At 41.6% G+C, this 11,115-nt stretch overlaps 2 protein-coding genes across 3 annotated transcripts in view; both read right to left on the bottom strand.

The window, feature by feature from the left end:
• Positions 1-11,115, bottom strand: part of LOC101848820 — a 48,351-nt gene that overhangs the window by 15,524 nt on the left and 21,712 nt on the right. The gene's annotated exons all lie outside the window — the stretch shown is intronic.
• On the bottom strand, positions 2,481-11,067 carry LOC106011875. The gene is made up of 3 exons (XM_013083004.2): positions 9,122-11,067; positions 5,982-6,160; positions 2,481-3,552 (listed from the first exon to the last, which is right to left on the bottom strand). Exons 1-3 carry the CDS (start codon positions 10,722-10,724, stop codon positions 3,331-3,333), a joined length of 2,004 nt encoding a protein of 667 aa, XP_012938458.1. The 5' UTR covers positions 10,725-11,067; the 3' UTR covers positions 2,481-3,330.

The following is an 11,115-nucleotide window of genomic DNA, read 5'->3' as shown; positions in this document are numbered from 1 at the left end:
CTCTCTCTCTCTCTCTCTCTCTCTCTCTCTCTCTCTCTCTCCATCTCCAACTCTCTTTCCCTCCCTTGATCTCTGACTCTCTCTTTCTCTCTTTCTCACTCCCTCACTCTTTCACTCACTTACTTACTCACTCACCCACGCTCTCTGCCTCAGCAGCAGCAGGGTAGAAGTATAGATCTAGAGTTGTACTTTTATACAGACATGCGTGTGTAAATGAAGCCCCGTAAAAGAAGGTTAATTAAACGAAATGATAAATTATAAGATCAGCTTCGTTGTAAACGCGAACTGTACGTGTTATCGAACTTTGTGGTCTGTTTAGGCCAGCCTCAAATGGAACATGACCTTTCACGTATCACGTTTTACTACCGACATACAACATTACTCGCCTCTGATCTCATAGAATCTAGGTTTTGTCACCCATCTGTGTCCTCATTGTCTGTGCATGCTTGTTGCTTTTTTTTCTACTTGCATACTTTTTCGACAGTTTGCTAGGGCTAGGCTAAGCACACATCAACTGTACTCAACGCAGGGGGGGACAATACATGTCTCAAAAAGAATCAGCATGCACATTCCTCCCTTCACATGAACACAGCTTTACAACGTGACTAGCGTGAGGCAACTGGTTACTGGTTATGTGAGGAGTTCCGTTAAAATTATAATGAACACTTTTGCTTACACGGGTGACCCGTACCTATTCTCCCGCGTGAAGTGTCGAGTGAGGCTGGCCTTGTGTTGCATGTCTGTAGTAAAACGTGTCACGTGAAAGTCACGTTCTATATGAGACGGGCCTTACATGTTCCAGTCTATCATCCTACTCTCTCACCATTGCTGAGATTCCTACTCCTTGCGTCAGAGGGCTGACATGTCCCTTTGAAAAAATAGCCGTCAATTATTTGCACTCCGTGTGCCGTTAAAAGAACGAAAAATAGGCTTTTTTTTCCAATACAAAATACTGGCTTTTAAAGCGAAATGCTTTTAGACCTACTGACAATTGACCCGCCCGAGAGCTTTTTTCAGTTCTTACTTTAACTGTTGTCCTGAGAAATTTGCCCCCTCTTTAACAACAAAATAATGCTGATAGGGGCGTTAAATCCACACACAAATTCAACTGATATTGTTGAGGCCTGCATTTTTATTACGAATGACATTGGTGATTTTAAGTTTATTGCTGTTCATTATGGGCCTGACGTCTTTGTATACATCGGCTTGTTATTTTAGTCATGGCAGTAATGTCATCAATATTATAAGGAATACGTTTACATTTCATCTGCAGAGCGATGAAATTTGATTTCACATTTCTTTAAGAATGTTAGCAGGAGATTGTGTATAGAGTGTAAAAAATACTCGCCCAAGTAATGAGCCCTGGGCAACATCAAATGTAAGAGGTCTGTTTGTCTTAGATGTCCCATCACCTATCCGTAATGTTTGATAACGATCTCTACAATTGCTTCTTATTTTTTAGTTTTAGTAGAGGTTTTTCTGTGCTCGCAACTGCATAAGGTCATTATGAGCCCTAGAAGATTTGAGGTGTTACCAGAGAGTAAAAAACATGAAAAAGAAGAACAGATAAGGACGATAAATGTTTGATAGGAAAGAAGAAGCAAACCGCACCACAGCACCCGCCAACCACCCACCATGCCATGCTAAAAGACCAAATAACCATAAAACCAAAGAAAGAGCTATATATTTTTCTAAACATATGTATTTCCTCCCCCATCAACACAGTGTGGCGTCGGTGGCCTAGTGGTTAGGCTCTCGGACTTGCAACCGTAAGGTCGTGGGTTCGAATCCCGTCAGGGGCCCGGTGTTGTGTCCTTGGGAAAGGCACTTTACACGAATTTTCTTCACTTCACATGGGTACCCGGCTACAGACAGCGAAAGATCTTGTCAGTTTGTTAGTGTTTGAGCGCTTAATCAGCAGCTTGCACTGTATGCTTCACGGGAAGGTGAGAATGTTTCGGAGTGTTCTTCTATGGTCTGCTGGGGTAATAATATAGTGTAAAGCGCATAGAGCTTGCTGTTGAGCGGGGGTATGCGCTATACAAATGCTATTTTTTATTATTATTATTATTATTATTATTATTATTATTATTATTATTATTATTATTATTATTATTATTATTATTATTTTATATTTACATCATTTAGGACGTAGGTATCGACCCTGGATCAGGACTCGGTCCATGAACTGACAACTAGGGACTGCCCTAGCTAATGTGCTGAGGTAGGTTACAACACTTACGAGCTCATGGAAGTTTAGTGTTCGAATCTGGGTGTAGTCCAGAGTTTGGATCTGTATGTTCTCCCTGGAACAATATTCTCTCAGCCTGTTGTCCTGTCTAGGTACATTAAATCGAAATAATCGGTTTCCTGTCTTCTAGGATATGAAACATTAACAACAACATCTACGACAACAACAACAACAACAACAACAATTTCAACAATAATAATAGTAACAACAGTAAAACAAAGACACATGGTAAATTGACTGGATGCTTACGTTTATTGAAGTACAAACCATCATAAAGACAGCTGATAATAATTACTTATTTTAGTGTAGGTGTTTTACGCCCCAATCAACACAACTGATATCATTTAAGAGGCAGCTTCGACCCTGCCCGTCAGGGCCAACCCAAGATGAGAGAGGGGTGTAACATCCTAGGAAAAAGAACGAGACGCTCGAATTTTTCCCTGCACGTGAATCGAACTCATGTCTCCTACGCTCGACGAACATTTGGCTGACCGCTTCACCACAGAAGCTGGTAAAGGAGAACTGGATGGTGGAACATAACAATATTATGTACTTTGGGGTTGTTGTTTTTGTGCTTTTTTGTGTCTGCATTTGCGTGAATAATGGGGGGTTTGATCAAGACCGCTGCAGTGCTTGCGATTATGAATATTTTAAACAAGAAAAATAAATAATTGTTGGTGTTTCATGCCACCAAAGAGACGGTGTAGATCATTTAGGTGGGGGTTATTCCGACCACATCTGCCAGAGCCAACAGGAGCTGAGAGGGATACAATGTTTCAGCAGACAAACAGATATACTCGATTTTTTTTTAATTTCCCCATGAGGGGAACTCGCTGTTTCTTCCTTCAACTGCGAAGCGTCTGACCGCTATACCAGAGACACCTGCATTTGATTTTTCAAAAATACAAACGACATGGTCCCTAGTCACAAAAAGACAACGAAAGAAGTTTTACTCAATCCGAATTCAAACTTCAGCCTAGCGTGTTCATTTTAAGTTGTAATCAACTGCGCCGCACGGTCGTGCTTGATACGTATAAATAATAACAATCCATGCATACTTTTGCATCAACAAAAATAATCTACTTCATAAATAACAAGAAAGACATAATCAACGATGCGAGGCAACCAGCGACAAAACAATAGTACATGGGCGGCCAAGCAGTTTCTGCAATGTCCATGACAGGTCCCATAACGCTACAGACAAAGAGAGACTGGGCCGGGAACAGGAAGCCTATCATAGAGGTAACTCTGCCCAACTTCTGGGTTTGGCCTGTGTCAGTTTTAGAGTTGTCGTCATCCTGCTGTTGATGGAATGGAGAAGAACATGATGTCAGGGAGTACTAATTCATGTATGGAGGTAATGTTTTACAGTGATACAGGTGCTTCTAAAAGTATCTAAATTGTGTCGATGCAGCCGTAAAGATACACATTAAATAAGGGTAAATGGTTATTGACTTGGCGCTGCGCCTTTCATAGAAAAAGACATCAGTTCGAAACAGTGTTATCAAACACGTCTGTCACTCTGTTACTTTTCTTCGGATATGACGTGTTGGCCTTGAAATTATAGATTACTAAAGCCGGTCGCGTCGGGGGAAAGGAGGGGGTCAATAAACAAATCACTTCTACTAAACGGGGGTGGGTTGTTTCACTGTTGCCCCCCCCCCCCCCCCCACACACACACACACCCAACCCCTTCCTGCAAGCTTGGTAGAAGCAAAGTTTCCAGCTACGAATACATGAGTAGATGTGGTCACTGTTAGACGATCACCGAGTTCTATATCAGTTAGCGCAATGGACCTACGTGTGACGATTAAGATATATTTGATAGTTTACTCCAGTGACGAAGGCAGCTAACAACGTTAGGTATGGAATGACACCATCACTTGTGTCCACCACCCCCACCCCTCCCTCCCCAAGAATTTGCTGCAGCTTACCTTCAAAACAGGATATCAAGCGAAGTCTTTTAACAATTTGCTTTAAAGCTTTTCACAATTTGCTTTAAAGCGTAACACCCCAATAGAGATAACGCAAAACATTTGGAAGAGAACTAACTAGGTGCTCAATTTTAATATCTAAAATGACATGATTTATTCCATAAAAGACGATAAAAAGGAAACATTCAGATTCGACCCGTGAACATTCGTGTGAAAATCTTGTTCATGACCTTCTACGACACAATGGTGGGTTAGTTTTAGTTTTAGTAAGAGTTATACGGCTTCAGGTCTGAATGTGGCACCAGAGACGGAATCTGCAGCATGAGCACAATAGCACAGAAACGTATTCAAGTCCAAAAAACCTCTTTGCCTGCTTTACCTACTACTCAAAAACTTTGGACAGAATCCATCACATCAGGCTGATTGAGTGTTTGGAGAAGATATGTATTGATGGCAAAGACATAAGAATATTAGGAAATGTTTACTAGCAGCAGAAGGCAGCAATTAAAGGGTGTAATGGAATATCGGAATAAATTAATTAAAATCCATAGAGGAGTGAGACAAAGTTGTGTCCTCTCTCCCTGTCTTTTCAACATCTATACAGAGTTTATTTTTAGAAAATCTCAAAAACATGCAGGGAGCCACTAACTATTGGGGGCCGCAACATCAATAACTTAATATACGCAGACAATACAGTCCTGCTTGCGAACACAAACGAATATCTTGTTAAAATTGTGAAAATAATGAAAGTGAACAGCAGCAATGCAAGCCTCAACATGAACGCCAAGAAAATAAAAACAATGGTCTAATGAAAATCTTCTGGAGAAACAACATGTATAACCATAGATGAAGAGATAATCGAACAAGTGCACCTATTCAAGTATCTAGGGGCAACAATCGCAGATGATGGAAGAAGTGAAAGAGAAATAAACAAAAGAACAGCAGCTGCAAAATCAAGATTCAGCCAAATGTACAAACTATTTAAATCCAGGCAACTATCTCTCACTTAAAGAAAGAAAATGTAGGAATGCTACATCTTCCCATATTCCTATATGGCGCAGAGGCCTGGACTTTCACAAGGAAAGAGGAAAACAAAATGCGTTTGAGATGGGGTGATACCGTAGAATGGCCAGAATAAGTTGGAAAACAAAAAACGCAAACAAAGACGTGTGTCAGATTCTACACACAAGACAGACCCTGCTGAGCAAAATAAAATGTAGAAAAATACAATACAATGACCATATAAAAAGATTCGAGACCATTGTTAAAGAGGTGCTTGAGGGAAAGATGTGAGGCAGGAGACCCAGAGGAAGGCAAAAAATAACATGTATGGACAACATAAGAACATGGACTGGACTGGATTTGGCAGAATGTGCAACGGCAGCTCGTGACCGTGAAAGATGGAGGGTCATTACACGTCAAACTCTGAGTCAGAGATTGCACCTCCAGGTATCCAAATATACAACTTTGACAGCACAAATAGGTCAGAAAAATGCCAAATATTAGAGTTGTTACTAGAGAGAAACATACAAAGAAAAGAAGGAGGATAGATAAATGCAATAAACATTTGATAGAAAAGAAGAAACAACCACACCAAAGCACCTGTCAACCGCCCACTTGGTGGGTTGTTTGAGTTTCCTTGAGTAAAGAATCGACACAATAATGGTCATTTAGTACTGGGGAGAAGTAAAACAGACAGACAGAAAAAAACAGATGGAAAGTAAAGTAGTAGAACCTACCAGTGACGCCTTCCAACCACATAATATTATGAACAAGGAGTAGTGATCTGTACTTACTATTTGGTCCTGCAGGGAATATTGCGTAGCCAGAAGAAAGGGCACCGTGTAGCTCATACTCTTGTGAAGACTGCAGGATAACATGGCCCAGAAGTAGGCGGCAAGATGACTCGTGTAGACAAACACGAGACATGCCACGCCCATCAGAAGGTTGGCCACGATGAACAGAACATGGGGACCTGAGAGCAAACGGTCGTGATAAGTTTCAGGTTTGAATCTGTGATATGCTTGCTTCTGCCCCTGTCTATAACACAGTGTCTGAAAAAAGGGCGTTAACAGTACTCTCACTCCCTCTCTCTTTCTCTCTCTCCTCTGTCTCTCTTTCTTTCTTGCTCTCTTTCTCTCCCTCCCTCGCTGTATCTCTCCCTCGAGCTTGCTCTCTCTCTCTCTCTCTCTCTCTCTCTCTCTCTCTCTCTCTCTCTCTCTCTTTCTCGTACACCTCATAAAGCATTTATATAATATAATATACATACAAACACACATACACACACACACACAAACACACACACACACATACACACACACACACACAAAAAGACACACACACACGTTATATTTATATAATATACTAGCTGGGCCCCCTTTCGATGAAAGGAATGATCGGCCGGTGCCTATACGTTCTTATACTAACCGTTCTCTGACCCTCAAGGCCGGTGCTTTAATATCAATTAAAAGTCATTGGCCTACTATATTTACACTCTACTGGAATGGGACAATAAATCTTGAGAGATGCAAAAAATTATAAGGTCTTGATCTATACTCTCAAAACAAAACGTGCCTCGCGAAATATCACTTCCGGATTTTCTAAAATTACAGAGACAGAAGGATCTTCAAAGAGTCTACACAACAAGAGGATCCACTCCTCTCTTTGAGCCATTTAAAAAAGTGTCCTCAAAATTCGGTGGCGCCCTCTGCGCAAATGCGCACCCTTTGCGAACAGAGTTACCCTATTTGTGTTACAAAAATCAAAGTGAAACTAACAAGTTTTTGAATAAATAAGAATTCAAATTTCGGAAGAACACTTTTTTTTTTAATGGTTACACTTACAAAAAAACCTCTTCCTTTGGAAAGGGCGACTGTTTTCTTCGTTTAAATTGACTTTAGAATGAGGGGCCAGAGGTCATTAAAATATATTTTAAAAAACAACCTAAAACTCCACACTGAATGAACCCGAACAGCTGATGAACAGCAGGCGATCTGCGCACGCAAGGAGGTGCCATTCCTATTCTTCTTGGGGAGAAACGAAAGAGAGCTTCAAAACAGACTGCAGCGCCATCTGAAGCAAAGAGTGGACTTCCGGTGGACACTTTTTTGGCTGAGTGGACCATCTTGTTATGTACTATCTTTGGCGTCGACCTACAAAAGTGATCGGCGAAATAAAGAAATTTAGCTTTTTGCACCAAAACTGTATCAAAACTGAAAAAACCAAGGGCGTCATACTCTGGAGAATATTTTAAAGAATCTTTAGGCGAAAACCGCATGTCGATCGATGCAGCCATTAAAAAGCCTTTTGAGTATCAAAATTCGGCCACCACAAATAGATAATAGAAGCAACGAAGGTCGACAAAGTTAATCAGTGTGTTTTCCTTTCGTGCAGCGTACCGTGAACTTAGGCCGAAAGTAACTTGTTGACAGCGTCTCATGACTATGACTAACATGTTTTTTTTTTCTTTTGAATAAAAACATGCAGAGTAACACGGCACTTCTGGACTTTTAACCCATTTCCCTTGTTATAATTTCCTTCACTGAAACCAGGTAGGCATTTCTGTGCACGTTTGATTGCATGCGCCTCGTAACAGGAGCACTTTTTTAAAACACATTTTGTACTGTACTTCTTCAACGAGTTCAGACCGAACGAATTAAATTATTCCGGTCAAAAATGAACTATACGATTTGACAATATCATTTCAATGAAAAAAAACCTAATTACTATCGAAACAGCTGGAAAACTGGGCACCTACGTCGATTAGATTTCAAAACGAGCCTATTCAGCAAAAAGCAATAAGAACCTTTCTTCATTTTGAATCATTAACTTTACTAAGCCTGTACTCTCTGTGCACCTGTGCCATGAATCGATGTCTATTATTGTTTTCGTCATTGTTGTTTTTTATACCAGCGCGCTTTTAATGTGCTGGTTCCGCTTGTAAATTGCAATACGTAATCTGCGTTTGTCAAACGGGGGGATGGGGGGGTGGGGAGAGTGGGGGGAGTGGGGGAAGGGGAGGTGAGGCAGGTTCATTTTTGAACGACAAAGCGTCGTTGGGTTGGCTGTGGTGGGGTTATGACTGTTATTACCATGTAGTCAGAATTGTCCAAGATGGCCACCTGTTCTCAGCAAGAAAAGTCGTTGTCTCAAACAGGTGGACATCTTGAACAGTGCCATTATCATTTTGAAAAATTCAAGGAAGGGGTGGGAAGAGGTCGTCTGTACAGGAGACTGTCTTGAACAGTTGGCCATTAAAGCGGGTTCGACCTGGATTTACCCTCCAACATCTGCCCCCACACCTCACTTCCAAATCAGACTGATTGTTCAAAGAGACCGGCGACTGCATTCGGACTTTTATCCAGCACTGAATCAATTTCAAACAGCTGAGAAAATCCGTATTTTAAGGGAAAATTAAATAGAATGATTCTTATTGGCTTTTACCCAGGGGTTGTGGATTGCGAGTCGAATGTTTATATCATGGATTCGGGTCTATGAATAGAGAATAACTCTTTGATAGGAGGGTGGCGCTCACTTGTTACACTCAATAATCGTTACTTTACGAGGTTGAACCGAAAGGAGCAACTAATGATGCCTCCCACAAATTTTAGTTTGACGTTCCTTTTGCTTATGATCATGTTCAATGTGTTATAACATAATCTGAGAGACATATATTGTGCTTCAGCGCCCGTGTACTTTAAGCCTGAACCGGTTTCAGAGAGCCTCGATTGGTATGTAAGACATTTGAGATTGAAACCAATACCCCCGGATAACGGTGTCTCAATGGATATCCATGCTGGCCGTCGATACTCTTTCAACATAACGACATGATGTGGATATCATTCTCTACTCAGGATACCATCAGACTAAAGTCGGAGTCGATATGACATCGAACAGACCGGAATTGAAATTCTACATGTCTGTGTACAACACTCACCTACAATGTCCAGGACCTTCTTGTTGCACGAGCTCATGATGAAGTAGGCCACATAGTAAGCGAACACACCCACAGAGCACATGCGCAGACCACGTTCATAGTTCCCCCTTGCCTCCGAGCCTTGTGGGGCCTTCGGGTCTCCTTTGTACACGGCGATGGTCAGAGAGTTCGACGCAAAGGTCAGAAATACTAACAAGTTGCCGAAGGAGAAGAAGGACGCAGCCAAGAAGATGACCAGTCGTCTGTTGCAAAAGTTTGGTCCAGCAGGGATCCCAGACGTATCAAGAGTAAGGTTGGAGTTGGCGTGATTTTTCGGTGGTATTTCCGGCAGGGACAAACTCTTCTCTTTACCATAACCTAAGGTTTGGGGATGGTTATCACAATTGGCTCCTAAATAACTGTTGGTCAAGAGGTGGGTCGGTTCGGTTACATTACAAACTTCAATTTCTTTGTTGTCTCTCTGCCAAGGACACTGGTGGTTCTCCGAGTCAGGTTCCCCCCACTCTCGAGTATCACAGATAGAAGATGGCACATGTTCTCCTCCTATTTCCCCTGCTTCATGGGGCACTTCCCGTGGCTGTTCTCCATTGCCGACCAGATGATTCTGAACACATTGTGGTGATATAAATCCTAAAGAAGACTTCTGTATACTTTTTTCATCACATTCATTCTCAAGTGTGCATGCAGTAAATTCTGGTGCAATCTCAACGTCGGAGTCATCTTTATCATTCCAGTGCAAGTCCTCCGTGGAAAGCTTTTCATATTTATGAACCCCTTTCGCCTTGCGACAACCAAAACAACAGCATAGGCTATCTCGATTTTTTTCAACAGTTGATCTTTCAGCACTTTTCACCGACTGATTTTTAGCGTCCAATTGAATCATATTCCCGTTTGCGCTTAGTAACTTGAACCCAGTACACAAAGTGAGAGTAAATGATAAAACGGCCAAAACGCCGATGAAGATGAACAGAAAAATTAGAGCCGCGGCAGTTTTATCCGCGTGCAGAATGGCACCAAACATATGTGGCACATTGAAGAGACCCATCGCCGAGAGGCACACGCCAGCTAGGGATGACGCCACTGTGGACGTTCTAAGAATGTTAGGATGCTGCCAGGAAGGGACCGTCTCGAGGATAAACGCCCTTGTGGGTGCCATACTCACGTCAAAGCTTATACATAGTAATGCAGATCCTACTATGGCTATGAGGGCAGAGACAGGTATATGCATTGTTGAGGGGCTGTCGTCTGGAGTAATGATAGTCCGATTATAGGAGAAGTATGGTCGTATGTCGGACATGTTCGGTGAAATATGCGATGTGTTAAGCACAACATCCAACCCCCTCCTCGAGATGTTGGGTAATATTGTTTGGCCCAGATCGTTGGAAATGACGGGCAAATTCTTGGAGGTATTTGAAGAAGCAGAATCATGTAAAGTAGAAGTGATGTTCTTTGTCGTGTCTTGCTCCAACAGCGTGGCGATCGAAGAGTCAGATGTTACAGTTTTGAACGGCAATGTATTATTCTCTGGGTTAAGGCCTGCATCTATGCCAGTGTAGTGACAATCCAAAGTTGAGTTGGCAGATCCCAATAGTGAGTTGCACATTGCTTTTCCATACGTGATGTTTTCAACCTCTGGCACCTCGTTAAAATTAATTTTGATGAAAGTGGACGCTGAGAACAAGGTCAAGGCTATCAGAAGAATACCAAGACCAACCAATAGTGAGACAGTTTTCCTGAACTGTAGATAGAAGAAGATGCAGATATCAATTTGTTATTTTTATATTGACAAACACCAAGTCTGATTTATAACAATGCAGGCCAATAATTCAAAATCAAAACATAAGAACAGTTGTTGTTATAATTTAGTGTGCGTTATTGATACTGTGATCACATATTTAAATTTTATTTGAGTGTGTATGTATGTGTTTGTGTGTGTGCTTGTGTGTGTGTGTGTGTGTTTGTGTGTGTGTGTGTGTGTGTGTGTGTGTGTGTGT

This window comes from Aplysia californica, unplaced genomic scaffold, assembly GCF_000002075.1.
Source record: "Aplysia californica isolate F4 #8 unplaced genomic scaffold, AplCal3.0 scaffold00204, whole genome shotgun sequence".
NCBI lineage: Eukaryota > Metazoa > Mollusca > Gastropoda > Aplysiida > Aplysiidae > Aplysia > Aplysia californica.
Note: the sequence above shows the minus strand (reverse complement) of the source record. Positions and strands in the feature narration are given on the sequence as shown.